Genomic DNA, 16,396 nt, shown 5'->3' with positions numbered 1-16,396 from the left:
TGCTTTGTCCTCTATTCTATTTTAAAGAATCCATATCAGTTTAGTTCCCTTGGGGACAACAGATTTAAACCAGCATGTTTGGATGCCAAGTCAATAAGTCTGAACTACCAAGCAAAACAATCTACAGTGATATTGACTCTGAAATTCTGTGGCACCTTTCTTAATCTCTAGAGCAAATCCTTAAAGACCCTTGGTTGTGATAGATTTTAAAAACAATGATCACTATTTTTTTCAACATTTCCTACTGTAACAAGGAGCTTTTTGATAATGATAATTAAGTCCTACATTTGTCAACACTACTAACATAATTCATAACTAATTGTCTGAACAAGCAAATTCATACTGGACAAAAGACATGTCAATTATGTTGTTTTTCATATTCTTCTTCATATTCTTGTTTCAAATGCACAGTGGTGATAGAGTCCATGTGAAGAAGAACAGTAAAATCATTTTGTCTATTCCACAGAAAGAAAAAACAAACACTGTGCATGTATAACCTCAGGCTATTTTAAGAGATAAAATGCAATTTTAATATGTTTGCCATTCTCCCTGTTCATTATTGGTGTTTCTTAGGAATATGAAAACGACTGTCCTAATTCAGTAAAACATATCTCAAGGCAAAATTACTGGAAAATAAGCAAACATATTGCCTGGATGTGATAATACCAATTAAATTTAGCAAATGTTTTAGTCCCTGGATACAGGCAACTTTATGATGACACAGTAGGAGTGACACTGTTATGAAACTTAGGATTTTTTATTGGTAAATGATTCTGTTAATGGGGTCTGCTATCTGATAATAATGTAAGAATTAAATAAAAAATATGCAATTAAATGATAATTAAAAAGAAAACATACAAATAATAGTAGGTACCTGACTATATCCCTGACTATATCAATATCTATCTGTGAGGCCAAATCCTAATGATTGTTTGGACTTTAAATGTTAGAAGTGTTGTATCATGCTCACCCCAAGTTCCTGTTGGCAGTCAAAAGTGTGTCATATTTACTATATTGGGAGATTTATTGAACTAAAATAATAATCTTTAGTAAGATAAATGTTTAAATGTTGTCTAGATTAGAACACTGGTGATTTTTTATCATTAAGTATTTGTAAGTTGTAGGTACTTGACCTTTATTTAGTCAGGTTAGCTACTGTTTATCTCTATAGGTTTACAGTGGCTTGCAAAAGTATTCGGCCCCCTTGAACTTTTCCACATTTTGTCACATTACAGCCACAAACATGAATCAATTTTATTGGAAGTCCACGTGAAAGACCAATACAAAGTGGTGTACATGTGAGAAGTGGAACGAAAATCATAAATGATTCCAAACATTTTTTTTAGAAATAAATAACTGAAAAGTGGGGTGTGCGTAATTATTCAGCCCCCTGAGTCAATACTTTGTAGAACCACCTTTTGCTGCAATTACAGCTGCCAGTCTTTTAGGGTTTGTCTCTACCAGCTTTGCACATGTAGAGACTGAAATCCTTGCCCATTCTTCTTTGCAAAACATCTCCAGCTCAGTCAGATTAGATGGACAGCGTTTGTGAACAGCAGTTTTCAGATCTTGCCACAGATTCTCGATTGGATTTAGATCTGGACTTTGACTGGGCCATTCTAACACATAGATATGTTTTGTTTTAAACCATTCCATTGTTGCCCTGGCTTCATGTTTAGGGTCGTTGTCCTGCTGGAAGGTGAACCTCCGCCCCAGTCTCAAGTCTTTTGCAGACTCCAAGAGGTTTTCTTCCAAGGTTGCCCTGTATTTGGCTCCATCCATCTTCCCATCAACTCTGACCAGCTTCCCTGTCCCTGCTGAAGAGAAGCACCCCCAGAGCATGATGCTGCCACCACCATATTTGACAGTGGGGATGGTGTGTTCAGAGTGATGTGCAGTGTTAGTTTTACGCCACACATAGCGTTTTGCATTTTGGCCAAAAAGTTCCACTTTGGTCTCATCTGACCAGAGCAGCTTCCTCCACATGTTTGCTGTGTCCCCCACATGGCTTGTGGCAAACTGCAAACTTCTTATGGTTTTCTGTTAACAATGGCTTTCTTCTTGCCACTCTTCCATAAAGGCCAACTTTGTGCAGTGCAAGACTAATAGTTGTCCTATGGACAGATTTCCCCACCTGAGCTGTAGATCTCTGCAGCTCGTCCAGAGTCACCATGCGCCTCTTGGCTGCATTTCTGATCAGCGCTCTCCTTGTTCAGCCTGTGAGTTTAGGTGGACGGCCTTATCTTGGTAGGTTTACAGTTGTGCCATACTCCTTCCATTTCTGAACAGTACGATTCGCTTGAACAGTGCTCCGTGGGATGTTCAAGGCTTGGGAAATCTTTTTGTAGCCTAAGCCTGCTTTAAATTTCTCAATAACGTTATCCCTGACCTGTCTGGTGTGTTCTTTGAACTTCATGGTGTTGTTGCTCCCAATATTCTCTTAGACAACCTCTGAGGCCGTCACAGAGCAGCTGTATTTGTACTGACATTAGATTACACACAGGTGCACTCTATTTAGTCATTAGCACCCATCAAGTAAATTTCTAAGGGCAACTGACTGCACGCAGACCAAAGGTGGCTGAATAATTACGCACACCCCACTTTGCAGTTATTTATTTGTAAAAAATGTTTGGAATCATGTATGATTTTCGTTCCACTTCTCACTGTGTGCACCACTTTGTATTGGTCTTTCACGTGGAATTGCAATAAAATTGATTCATGTTTGTGGCTGTAATGTGGCAAAATGTGGAAAAGTTCAATACTTTTGCAAGCCACTGTATATAAGAATTTCAGAAAGTGATGTACTGTTGTTTATGTAGTACCTTGCACCTCAATAAGTCTTTAAAGTACATTTCATACACGCTAAAGACAGATGTCAGGTAAATCAGCGTTCCCCAACCCCCGACTGTTACCCCGGACCAGTAACAGTCCGTGAGTCGTTTGGTACCGGGCCGAGAGAGTTGAGGCTCGGGTGCGAAATTTATGGTTTTCAGGGGTTTTATCATTAACTCTTGGTCTTTTCCCGTGTTGTAGTTGTGTGTCTTATTTTGAAAGAAATATTTGCGTGATACCATAGCGACCAGAGAGCATTAAGGGGCAGAGAGGAGGATGTTACTCTCAATGTTGTTGGCGCATTTCAGGAGAACGCTGCTAATAAACTCACACAATTACACAGTGAATTCGCATTTATTATTATGTTTGCAAAATACCACAGTTTTTGTCTTGGTCATATCATTTTATTTTGTTGTATTTATCCACGACACCTTAAAGGCCGGTCTGTGAAAATACTGTCTGACATTAAACCGGCCCGTGGCCCAAAAAAGGTTGCGGACTGCTGAGGTAAATGCCAGAAAAATGATATGGTATGGTATCCCACCTGATGGCATAATCTACACAATGTCCAAAAAACAAAGAAATTACAAACTAATACTAAGTAATTTAATCATAACAATCTTTAATTTGTCCAAAAAGCTCGTATTCATGAACTCATTTCGTACCTGCATACTTTAATTTAACAAGTGCACATTTTGTGGTGTATTGTGTATTTCTAGTAACTAATGATTACACTATACTCTTACTGTATTATTCAAAATATTTTTCAAAGACTTTTGAAAGAACTGTATTAATAGAACAGAAAAATGAAAACTGACAAATTTAGTTCATAACAACAATACAAACAACACCAAAGGTAATTATCTGTCCGGTCTTGAACCCTTCTGCTGGCCCATTTCTACAGCGGGTATAGACATCTGGAAAAAATGGGCATTTCAATGACCTTCATAGTAATTGGAGTTCAGCATCAAGTAAATGGTCTGAGAAGTGGTGATCCTGTCTTAATGCGTAACTGACCACAATAAGTCACACTGATTGCATTTTAATGCTGTGTGGCAAAAACAACAACGTTAATGGTCCGGTGTTGGCACGGTATGCCAAATGGTGACAGAGACTTATATGAGCCACTGTGGAGACAAGTCAATCAGTGCGAGGCTGGTGCCAAGTACTTGTTGTCGCTTTGTGTCTCTGCTGGAGGAAGGGGTCACACTCATCATGCTTTCCACTAATACATCCTGTCCCTCACATCCCCTAATACCTGGCACCTTGACCATGTCAGCTGATCAGCACCTGTGACTCATCCATTGCATATGTTGCACAAACGCCAGCTGCCTCATTTGAATTTTTTTTGAAGTGAAATAATTGCTTCGCTGGACATTGTGTTTAAAGGCTGGGTTCAAATAATGAGATATGATCTCTGCAGCCCTGTTTCACCATAATAGATCTGCCGTGATTGATAGGGTGGCTGATCAATATGATTCACTGATTGCTTTGGCAGGTCCTGAGACTGCTGGCTTTCAAAACTCATTTTCCACCTCATATTCTGTAATCACAAAAACCCACATATCAAAATATCATGTGTAATATGAAATGAATTCTGTGATGTAGCACTTCCTCGTGATTGCTGATGCACACAAATAATGGGTCAGATTTAAACCTTTTTTTTATTTTTTATTTTTTTGGGAGCTAACTACTTGTACCACAATACCAGATTGATTTTTGAGTTTGTAGGATGTGGAAATATGCGCTTTTTCTGCTGTCCAGCAAGTTTTGAATTTGTTCTAGCCAACTTTCCAACTTCTGAGGTCAAGGTCTAATACGTGCTTCACAGCTTGCAGAGGTGAATTTTCCAGATTCGACATAAGGTCACTGAAAGCCTAGGCTTCTAATAGTGGTCAGAAGCTAGCTTTCACTCCTGAGCAGAAAAGGACAATGCTTTCTTTACTGCAGCTCTGCATGGACAGGGCTAAACAAGTCATCAGTCACATGGGTGAAAAAGGTTAAGGGTGCACACTTCCAGATCAGGACTTGAGAGCTGACTGATGGGCTATTGCTATAATGCACTGCCACTGTGGTTAGACATCTATTAATGTCATATATTACAAATTACCTTTATACCACTGAGCCCATGGGGTGTGTTGCTATGCAAAATGATATTTCATAGCACTCAAATAGTTTTAACAACCCAATCAGATATAAATTTGCAATTTTAGAAAGCTTTACAAAATTATAGCACATTGCAGTTTGGGTGAGAAATAAAAGGAAAGCGAGATTTTTGATAGATCACAAAATGTTCCTGCCCTTAACAATCTTAAATGTCAGTCTGTGTCTGATTTTGTGTTAAACTCATGCTGATTGCACCAGACTAAAGTCGAAATTACTTCGTATACAGCATGTACTTCAAAAGTGAAGATGAAGTTGCTTTATTCTTCTTCCTATATGCCACTTCAAGGGCATACTGTATAACAAATATCATTTAAAACTTCTAAGATCTGCAAATACAGTTCAGCTGTTTTTTTGTCGTTGTATTTTTACATTCATTAAAGCCCTTTGTTAATCAACATGTAGCCCAGTTATACTCAAATGAAGCATTAAAAATGATTTGCGGTTGAATAAAAAATAAAACAAACTGAAGGTGTATTTGGGCAAAAATACACCTCACCACTGTGCCCATCAACTGCACGAATGTCCCTCATCCTCCTCAACTTGCTTTACAACCAGGAAACAGCAACCCTGGGTAGGGATGGGTATTGTTTAGGTTTTATCCGATACTACTACCAAACCGGTACTTTTGAAACAGTGCCGGTGCTTAAACGGTGCTTGAACCGGTGCTTAAAGAATCAAGAACACAAACTTTGTCCTAAAACCTCTCATGTTCAGCTGTTTTTTTTGTAAAAAGATAACAATGTTAGCATTTTCTGTAGCTATAGGGGATTTATGGTATCACTCTTGGCTGGAAGCAGTGCTTAATCAATGGGGGAAAAAAACACCAACACTGTCCAAAAAACTCTCATGTTTAGCTGTTTCCCACTTTTTCTTTGGTTATTTTAGCCTTTTTGGCCAGGGTGAAGGGAGTATCTGCCATCAAACAAGAAGACAGCCGCATGTAACTACGACGGTGTTTAGCTCACCTTACATACATTAATGTAATAACGTGATTAGCCTACTCAACGTAAATTACACACGAACAACATTAAGCTACTGACCCAGAGAAGAACGGCTGCTGCTGCCATCATCATCCGTCGTCAATTCTGCTACACTGGCAGGGCTAGGGGCCAGGACTCTCCTCTTCGGGTTCATGTTGCTAACTCCGGGTTGATAACAGGCACCACACCCGCAGTAGATGTGCTCGGTGTGAGGTCTCGCAGCAAGCTATCAAATACGGTGCATTTCTCGGCTTTTAAAAAAATGCTATGCGTCGCCAGGTGTTTCATCACATTCGAGGAATTACCTCCTTTGCACAGTATCAGCTTAAAGCACTTGTTGCAGGCTGCTGAGTTTGCATCTTTTGCTGTGAAGTACAGCCAGACTTTTGACCGCTTCACCTTGGGCATTTTTAATCTGTAGCTCTGCTCTAAGAGAACGTACGTACCTGGGCCCGCCTACCACGCTTGCAAAGGTAAAATGATTGGCTAGAATCCAAAGTGTATGACATCTCAGTAAAAGAAAAAACCCTGGGTTGCTTGCTATAGTTTCGTTTCTTTTTGTTTTCTTAACCCATCCTTAAATTTTTTTTATGTAGCACGGATTATTCACACTAGTTGGGACATTGTGCACAAACTCATCTCTGGCTTTCTGTTGTTAAGCCGGTCAGGCTTCCACTTACACACAACATGCTGCTACTCATGTCTCTTGAACTCTCATGCAAACTTTGACTTTGAGCTGTTGTTTTGCCTTCCTTGTACCACTGAACAGTTCACTCAAAAAGAAAGCTCTTTCTTGAGGAGCACAGCCAGTGCCCAGACATCTGGTTTACTTGTGCACACACCATGAGTGGATGTGTGTATTTTGCTTTCAACCACCGTGTGTGGCCGTGAATTCACAATAAATAATCCAAAAACTTTAAGCATGGAAAATAATGGAACACCTTTAAGATTTACAGTTGACACGTATGACTCCAGACGGATAGGTTGGGAACTAACATTTCTGACATCTGAATATTTGCACAGACTAATTTTCCCCTAATTCTTTCTGTTGTCAGGCAAAGGGCCTAATGGAGTTCACGTTTGCATTTTAAATTATACTAGCTTCTTTTGTAAGCTAATAGTGGGTTGTATTGACATGTTGTTACAGTATTTCATTTCATAACATAACAAACAAACAATCACTTTGTGACAGCGGGAAGGAAAAACTCCATTTTGACAATAAAAGACCTCCAACAGAACCAGGTTCATGAAGGCTTTTCAGGGAGTTTTTAGGGCAGCCCGATAATAATGAATTACATTAGTTAAAGCTAGAAATAATAAATGGATTAACTAGTTTTATTAGAGACAGGGTATTTCTAATTTTAGAGATATTGCACAAATGCAAGAAAGTAGTCCTCTACAGGCTTTTATTATGTGCTCAGACATATACTAGTCAAAAATCATTCCAATATTCCTCATTGTGTTACAGCAGATGTGAGAAACCTTTATTAGTGCCATTAGAAAGGGTACTTATCAAGGAAGTGGCTAAGGGGCAGGTACTTGACCACTTCCTGGGGTCCTACTGTATGTGTGCATACGTCTGAATGCTTTAACTTTTCTTATTTAACCTAAAAATTATTCTACTGAGTGAGGTTGACAACTAAACTTAAATAAGCACTTGACCTCAACTTTGAGCAGATATCTTTGCAATAACAACCAGATGAAAACTGTGCATAGGATCATGATGCTGTTGCTTGATCTAATTAGTTTATTTCAGAATATCAGACATTTGACTTTATATTTCTTCTCGTGAAATCAAAATAGTCTGGAAATGTGTGTGAACTGGTATCTCTCTTCACAGGTAGCTGTTTCCCTGAAATGGTCTATTTGCTCCTACTAAGATCATAAAAAGCATTTAGAGCCTGCTTAAAAAGAAAAACCACCTCCTATAGTATCTCTCTCCATAGTAGCCCTCACCTACAACGCTAACACTAACTGCCATCCCCACAGCCCTCCAAAAGTCATGCTGACCTGGCTAATGTATTCTGAAGAAAGAAGGAAAAGCTGTTTTCAGCATTGTGTGTAAATCTAAATTACAATTTGTCAGAGGTGAGTGCATCCAATATTAGAGATGCCTAAGTAACCATTATTTACTTTTTCATGTTCTGTGGCAGTTCTGGGTAAAATAGAGGGTGAATTCAGACTGGGCTGGGGTTTAGTGAATGGTCAGCATTTTTTATTGCTTGCAGGAAAACTGCCTGTGGGGATAAAAGGACAGTGTGTGGAAAAATATTAGACACTACCTATTGAATGACATTTTTTTTTAAATTTTCTTGAGCCATCCTGCCTTACAAACCCAGGCATATACAGGAAATGTATTATGCCCCCCCTTCTTTTATTTGGTTTTATTTATTTATTTATTTATTATTACGAAGACATTTTCCTAAGGGACTTTCTCAAGGCAGCAGGGACTACAGAGGAAAAATGAAAAATTCTAACTTCTGGGTTATGAGATTTTGTCATTCAAGCGAAATAAATAAAGAATGGAAATGGGATCCTCCTGGGTTGAGTATTGGGAAGAAGACTAACAAGGTTCAAGGTCATATTGCTTATACCTCTGCCTTTTCATAAATTAATCAGCAAACTGCTAAAAAGTGTAACTACTTCTTTATAAGACTTGATTTTTGGAAAATAAGATATTTAGATGGCATCAATATGTTTTCATCTGCATAGGGGATGAGAAAAATGTGTCTATTTGCAGCCCATTCCTCTCTGATTAACTCTTCTTCTCTTTATTAATGGATATTAGAGTCCTCCTGCTAGTTTTCTTTTGCTTTGTGTTCCTGCAGACTGTAATTGTTGCTGTGATTTTAATATCTACCTCAAGCAATCCCAGGCAAGTATTTGCTCTCTCATGACTCCATCTCGGTGTGCTTTGTTGTCCTGTCAACAATTCTTTGCTTAATTCTTTTGATTAAAACACTTCTAATTAACTATACAGGTACTCCATCTGAGCAAAGAATTTGATTATTTGCAGTGGCCTGTTTAGTCTTCGACAGGAAATTGATTCCTGACTGGTTCTCCTAACCGATTTAATTCAATACATCTGAAAAGAAAAAAAAACATATAAAGAATAATTCAGATGAAAATAACATCCAGTGTCCACCACACATTTTGGTTGTTATCACAGATTAATTCTCCTCTGCTGTGATTGTAGCATATGCTACAGCACACCACAAAATACATGTATTCCATATCCTGGTTTACTGTAAGTCTTCTTTATACTACACCTGAAAGTTAGAGTGAAAAATAACATGTTTTTCTTGGATGTTTGTGGCTCATTATAGTTAAGCCTGGGGACAGTAATCTATGAGATTACAAATAAGTGGGCCCTGCTGCTGGAAGGCAGGATCTGTGCATTTTTGCGTGGGGAGAGGGAATTTGGCAGGCTGCTGTCAAGCCAGTGGATCAAAGTCCTTTTCCCACTGCAGTGGCTCATCACAACAACAGAGAATGAGAGAGTGAGCGAGGGAGAGAGAAAGAGGGAGAGAGGAAGAGAGACAGAGATAAAGGGAGACAGAGATCTTGGAGGAAGACAGCTTACGCCACTCATGGTTGGCTTACTGTGCACACTTGCTTCACATTTGAGATCCAAAGCCCATACACTGTAAAAAAAAAAAACGTTGCTAAAACTTAAAAACTCAAGGCAACCGACTGCATTTACGTTTTTAGGTTCTGATGGATAACTTATAATTTCAAGTTTAGGAGATAAGTTGCTTTAGCTAATGTTTTTGTGTTGACAAAATTAATAATTGTCCTTTTTCTCAACTCATATTTTATTGTTTTTGCAACGTATTTCCTAAAGTTTACACAAGGTATTAGTTTTAGTTTCGGCAACGTATTTCCTAAAGTTTACACAAGGTATTAGTTTTAGTTTCGGCAACGTATTTCGTAAAGTTTACAAAAGGTATTAGTTTTAGTTTCGGCAACGTATTTCCTAAAGTTTACAAAAGGTATTAGTTTTAGTTTCGGCAACGTATTTCCTAAAGTTTACACAACATATTTTTTTTTGTTTTGCCAATCAATTTCCTAAAGTTTAGAAAAAGTATCTTTCATAGTTTTCATGAGGTGCTCCCTGTTGTACCAATGAATGTTTACACAGTTGATTTTCAAATAACTTTGTGTTCAAACACAACTGCACCACTGACAATGTTGACTTTTGAGATCAGCCATTTTTAACATACTGACAACATTCAGCCACAAATAAAGTCCTTCCAAAAACACAAAAAAAGTCAAATTTTTGTAACAAATGTTACTCATCCAATTTTAAAGGTGGTGTTGTCAGACAGAATATCAAACCTATCTTGATAGATAGTCACTAACAAACGGATTCAAAACATCAGATGGCAGGATGTGAACAACTTCTATCTGGTTTCCATACAGCAAACAACTTTCAAACAAATTTTTCCACCACTTGTCTTTTAATAGTAATCAACACTCCAATTTCCTGTGAAGTTCAGTATCGCGCCACATTTGTTATAAAACTAATACAAATGTACCTAAAACCAGATTATAACATTTTTTTAAAACAGCTCAAGTTAGAATAAAACCTTTCAACATTTTATAATAACATGTTATACATGAAATCTGCAATCAGTCATGCAAGCCACATTAAGTAAAGTTAGAACAGAAGACATTGATTCAGAACTTTCTGCACCTTAGTTTTCTTAAAGACAGAAATGAACTTTTTTCAGAGCAACTTGCCACAAAACCCAAAAACTGTAAATCAAAACAAATTGCTGCATTCTGTTTTACACAAGTTGTATTTGAGTTGAACATGTTGTCAAATAGGTTAGACTTTGGTTAAGAGCTTGGTTTTGAAGCTTCTTATCCTCTGGGAACAGGTAGATGTCAACTCCATAAAAATGTGTTGCACAGCTTCAAATGTGTACTTGAGTTCTTTGGGAAACTCCATGTTGAGCCCATAAAGTAGGCCAAACAAGTAGGCAAAGGCAGTGGGAAGGTCTGGCAGATCATCAAGAATAATGTCCTCTTCCAAAACAATGGCAGTGTTGACCACTGTGGACTGCGAGTTGGGTCCCACGTAGTCCTCCAGAACAGTGAGGATGCCCACCGTAACACCTCGGGTTGCCCTCTCAACTGGATCTGTATCCTATGCAAAATAAAAAACAACAGTACATATAAGTCTCTGAAAACCAAAACTGAAGATTGAGTAGATTTGCATACTCACCAGACATGTTAAGAAGAGTTTGGTCTCGTCGTCGCGAACAAATATCGGTAACCCTTCCAAACTGATGGTTCGTCGATGCTGGACTATGTTTGAGACCTAAAACAAGGAAATCAAATAAGACTCAGTCTCATTTATAAACCTACCATTTTGTTTTTAAAACACATTAAGTGTTGTTGCTCAAAATACAGCCTTAAGAAATAAGATGTTGAAATGAGTTATTACAGATAATTGGTCATGTTTTGTCAGATTTTTTTTATTTATTTATTTTTTAAGTAATTTTGATGTGCAACAAATGTAGCACACTTATTACAACATTTATAACAAAAAGTGCCATGAGTGGGATGAGAGTTGAACTGTCTGTCATGACCTGCAATCTGCCAAACACAGCGCTGCTTGTTAGCTTATAATCCCATTCAGGACACACTTTTTGAAAACTAACAATTTTTACATCAATTTAGTAAATATTTAATAAAGTATCTTTCGTTACAGTGGGAACTTCAGGTTCCTCATAAACCAGACACAAATACATTTTTATATATTACCTGTTCATCAAAACTTCTGCAACAGGGAATCCATGTCATTGCGGAAAGCAGCTTTTCTAATTCGATACAGCTTAATCAGCCGAAGTGAGTAAGTGTCGAGGGCAGTCAAGAAGGTCCCATGAGATCCTTGGTGGTAATGCGTGAGAATTCCGCACAAATCTACAAAGCAACAAAAAAAATATAGAAGAAAGCTTTTAAAGGTACATTATATAAAAATCACATTGTTTTCAAATTTGGTTAAAGAGCTTAATTTCAAAAACATTTAGTCTCGGTTGATCTATTGGTCAGGCCTTGATTGGATTTTTTTTTTTTCCTTTAGTGGTAGTGGTGGTACAAATTATAACTGACGTATTAAAAAAAACAAAAAAAAAAAACCCAAGAAAAATCTGATCGGCAGATCTTACAGTAAGTCTATAGAATACCTAATCAAATGTTGATAAGACAAAATAATGGTTTCAATTGTTACAGGATTCATTGCAGAAAAGAAATAAATCAATAAATTGTATTTTAAATTCATTGAAAAAATTCCATTAATTTTATAGTTATGTAGGAATGAAGTAAGAATAACATCCTGTGGTCAAATTTGTATACTTTCATAACACGTAAGTGACTTTCTCAATCCTGTTCTGTGAGTTTCATGGCTGTTGCCTGCTAAGGGTCAGCACCAAAAGATGATCAGTGGTTCTTAACCTGGGTTCGATCGAACCCTAGGGGTTCGGTGAGTCGGTCTCAGGGGTTCGGCAGAGCCTCCACTGCGGAGGTCGCAGAGGTCCAGCCACGCCCGAATTATCGTGTAAATTTGTGATGACACGCCCCCTTCTGGCCATCACTGGCTGCAGACGATCATGCTACACTGCTTGGCCAATCAGGGCTGCGGGGAATGTAGCGCGCGCAGTAGTCAACATGTGAATGTCGTGGTAGTACTTCGCGTGATTTTTTTTTAAACATTTTAATCCATACTAACTATGTCGGGCAAAAAAAGAAAGTGGTTGGACGAATATGTACAATATGGATTTACATGTATCACGGAACGTGATGGGAGTGAGCGTCCTATCTGCATGATTTGCAACGCCAAGTTGAGCAACTCTAGTCTCGCACCGGCAAAACTAAAGGAACACTTCTTGAAGCTGCATGGAGACGGGGAATACAAGAACACAACACTTGCTGAATTCAAGGTGAAGAGAGCCAGATTCGATGAAAGGCCCACTCTGCCTGCTCTTGGATTTGTACCCGTTAACAAACCAATCCTCACAGCATCGTACGAAGTTGCTTACCTGATCGCAAAGCAGGGCAAGCCACACACCATTGGTGAAACACTCGTGAAACCAGCCGCGTTAAAGATGGCAAATCTGATACTCGGAACAGCGGCCGAAGGTAAATTATCACAAATTCCTCTTTCAAATGACACCGTCAGCGACAGAATAGAAGACATGAGTAAAGACATCTTGGCTCAAGTAGTCCCCGATCTGATTTCAAGCCCGGCAAAATTCAGCCTTCAGCTCGATGAGAGCACAGACGTTGCTAATCTAAGCCAGCTTACTGTTTTTGTGCGCTATGTGAAAGATGACATGATAAAAGAAGATTTTTTATTTTGTAAGCCTCTTACAACAACAACTAAGGCAGCCGATGTGAAGAAGCTTGTGGATGACTTCTTCGGAGACAACAATCTTTCATGGGACATGGTTTCTGCAGTTTGTACAGACGGAGCTCCCGTCATGCTGGGAAGAAACTCTGGTTTTGGTGCGCTAGTAAAAGCCGATGCACCACACATCATTGTGACTCATTGTATTTTGCACAGGCATGCATTGGCAACAAAAACCTTGCCTCCAAAAATGGCAGAAGTATTAAAAACCGTGGTGGAATGTGTGAACTATGTGCGAAATAGTGCTCTGAGGCACCGCATCTTCAGTGAGCTGTGTAAAGAAATGGGCTCTGAATTCGAGGTACTTCTGTACCATTCTAATGTTCGGTGGTTATCCCGGGGACAGGTGCTGAATCGTGTTTTTGCCATGCGTGTGGAATTAGCCCTGTTTTTGCAAGAGCACCAACACTGTCATGCAGATTGCTTCAAAAATCCTGAGTTCATTCTCATTTTAGCGTACATGGCTGATATATTCGCAGCTCTCAATCATCTCAATCAGCAGATGCAGGGTGGTGGAGTCAATATCATAGAAGCGGAAGAACACCTGAAGGCTTTTCAAAAAAGCTAACGTTATGGAGACGACGAACAGAGAACAACAACTTTGCAAATTTCCCCCTTCTGGACAACTGTGTAAGTAAGGTCGAAGATGTGTCTGGAATCGGAGATGTTTCTGTATCCACGGAACTGAAGCAAACAATTGCAACACACTTAGATGAGCTTGCAAAGTCTCTCGACAGATATTTCCCTACAAGAGAGTCATATCCAGCATGGGTGAGACAGCCGTTCACGTTTGCTGTTGAGACAGCAGATGTCAATGATGAATACCTTGACGAAATCATTGAAATTCAGCAGAGCCAGGTTCAACAGCAACTCTTCAGAACAACAACACTCTCAACGTTTTGGTATCCAATTATTGCTAAGAAAGCCCTGGATTTTTTATACCATTTGTTACAACATATCTTTGCGAGCAATCCTTTTCGACGATGCTGGACATAAAAACGAAGAAAAGGAACAGACTTTTCTGTGAAAATCTAGATGCCCAGTGAAGACACGTCATTGCGGCGACCGTGGTTTCAGGGGGTTGGGAAGCTCATCTGTAACCGGAAGGATGCTGGTTCTATCCCCAGCTCTCTCTGTCCTGGTCGTTGTGTCCTTGGGCAAGACCCTTTACCCTACCGCTTACTGGTGTTGGCCAGAGGCGGCGATATGGCAGCGTCACTTCTGTCAGTCTACCCCAGGGCAGCTGTGGCTACAACTGTGGTTTCCCTGCACCGATGTGTGAATGTGAGAGTGAGTGAGTAGTGGAATTGTAAAGCGCTTTGGGTGCCCAGAGAAGAGCGAAATAAAAGCAATCCGTTATTATACACAGCAAGTTGACAAGTAAATAGATTTCACTTCAATAGTTGTTGGTAATACCAAAATTAGCTTCATATTTTTAGAGCCAAGTATTTTTTTTATATTTTACCACTAGCATTGTTAGCTCATCGCGAGCCTTCAACCTTTTCTACAAGATATTGGAGTGATACAAACAGATGCTTTTAAAGGTCCTATATCATGTAAAATCAACTTTTTGGAGCTTTTAAACACATTTTAATGTTATTCCTTAGATTAAAAACCCTCCAGAGTGGTTTTTGGCTTAATTCAGGCATTTCTTAGTTGTCTCAGTGAATCCTTTCCCCATAACCGTGGCTCAGCTCTCTCTTGCAAAACGACTGACTCGTAACATTGGGATTAAAATTTCTTTCTAACAACTCCAAATGCCTTGAAATTTTTCTGGGTGAATAAATGAACGTTTTCCATTTTAGAAATAAGACCACACTGGGGAAAAAGGGAAGAAGAAAAAAAAAAAACGGAAGTTTTCCTTTAAATATTTAAGAGATTATCTTACCTGTTCTTTCAAGAAGAGAGCTGGCCATCTGAGCTGCATTTCCTTGACCAAGGGCTGCATCTCCACAACTTCTTTCCTCCTGAGAGAGAATGTGATGTCCATCTTTTGGGTGATGAGTGCCATGTTCTTATCCCTCTTCTTCATTTCATCTTCCAAAATGCATCTTTCATTTTCAAGAGACTCATCATTGTAGTTTTCTGGGCCATCAGGGATAAAGTTGACTTCACCTCGCTTTGGTTTCTTTAAGGAAAATCTATTTGAGCCACTGTCATCTTCTTCCCCTCTTCTTTTTCGATTGACTGCAACTTCACTACATCCAGCTTTACTTAGCTTGGAACGGTAGTTGCCAAGCTTGAACTTAATGCTTGTTGCCCAACCATCATATCCTGTGCCATTGCCAGGCTCTTTGAGGCAGGGATGTTTGGAAACTAGCTCCTGTGCAACAGATGTTATTTCATTCTTGTCAGGGTACGCTTTGATTGCAAACATTTCTTGTGCCAACTTGTCTAGAATTTCCATCTTGATGTCTCTTGTTACACTTAAATTTGCCCCTGCTTTCTCATATACCTCATTGCCCTTGCGAAGTTTTAACGCTACATCATAGGAAAAGGTTGGGATAGGAAATGGATTTGGCCACTGTGAAGTGCTACGCATGTAGGTCTTTGTGGATGAGGATGGGCTGAAAGAAGATGCTGAACTCACACTGGCTGTATCAATAGATGAGATAGCGCTATGATCAGATGGAGTCTGTGGTGGCGAGGCTGATGCATTTTCCTCCCAAATGAGGTGCAACACTGCCCGTCCAGCAGGTAGCTCCTTAATATCCATTCAGGTTGCAAAGTGCGTTCCCAAAATCTGGGTCTTCATATTGTATTGCAAAGTCACCTTCAAGTCCAAGCTTTGCTTGTAGTTCATCTTGAAGCTGCTTCACAGATTCTGGAACAGTGGACAGTTGGATTTTTCTGATAAGTTTTGGACTGACGTGGACTCGCAGTAACAGGGCCTGTGAAGACAAACCAAAAAAAAAGGGCGCAATTCTAAATAATTGACAAATTCAAAGTAATCAACTGAAAACTATTTATGAATAATACATACCATCACTTTCAATGCAGGAGG

The 16,396-nt window shown here is 39.1% G+C and overlaps 1 protein-coding gene and 1 long non-coding RNA gene across 2 annotated transcripts; both read right to left on the bottom strand.

Moving 5' to 3' along the window:
- Window positions 1-10,419: 10,419 nt before the first annotated feature.
- Window positions 10,420-11,433, bottom strand: LOC113022096 (uncharacterized). The gene is made up of 2 exons (XR_003272401.1): window positions 11,209-11,433; window positions 10,420-11,130 (listed from the first exon to the last, which is right to left on the bottom strand). It is a non-coding gene; the product is annotated as an uncharacterized LOC113022096 (long non-coding RNA).
- A 422-nt stretch (window positions 11,434-11,855) lies between these two features.
- Window positions 11,856-16,108, bottom strand: LOC113021811 (uncharacterized). Its single transcript, XM_026166563.1, has 2 exons — window positions 15,281-16,108; window positions 11,856-11,909 (listed from the first exon to the last, which is right to left on the bottom strand). Exons 1-2 carry the CDS (start codon window positions 16,106-16,108, stop codon window positions 11,856-11,858), a joined length of 882 nt encoding a protein of 293 aa, XP_026022348.1.
- Window positions 16,109-16,396: the final 288 nt, after the last annotated feature.

The sequence above is a fragment of the Astatotilapia calliptera genome, chromosome 5 (genome assembly GCF_900246225.1).
Source record: "Astatotilapia calliptera chromosome 5, fAstCal1.2, whole genome shotgun sequence".
Classification (NCBI taxonomy): domain Eukaryota; kingdom Metazoa; phylum Chordata; class Actinopteri; order Cichliformes; family Cichlidae; genus Astatotilapia; species Astatotilapia calliptera.
Note: the sequence above shows the minus strand (reverse complement) of the source record. Positions and strands in the feature narration are given on the sequence as shown.

What these genes read in the sequence shown, in the direction of transcription:
- LOC113021811 (XM_026166563.1), bottom strand. Translation starts at nt 16,108, where the DNA reads ATGGATATTAAGGAGCTACCTGCTGGACGGGCAGTGTTGCACCTCATT. An exon ending in CTCTCTTCTTGAAAGAACAG is followed by an intron (nt 11,910 to 15,280) that starts GTAAGATAATCT and finishes GTTGCTTTGTAG; the next exon opens with ATTTGTGCGGAATTCTCACG.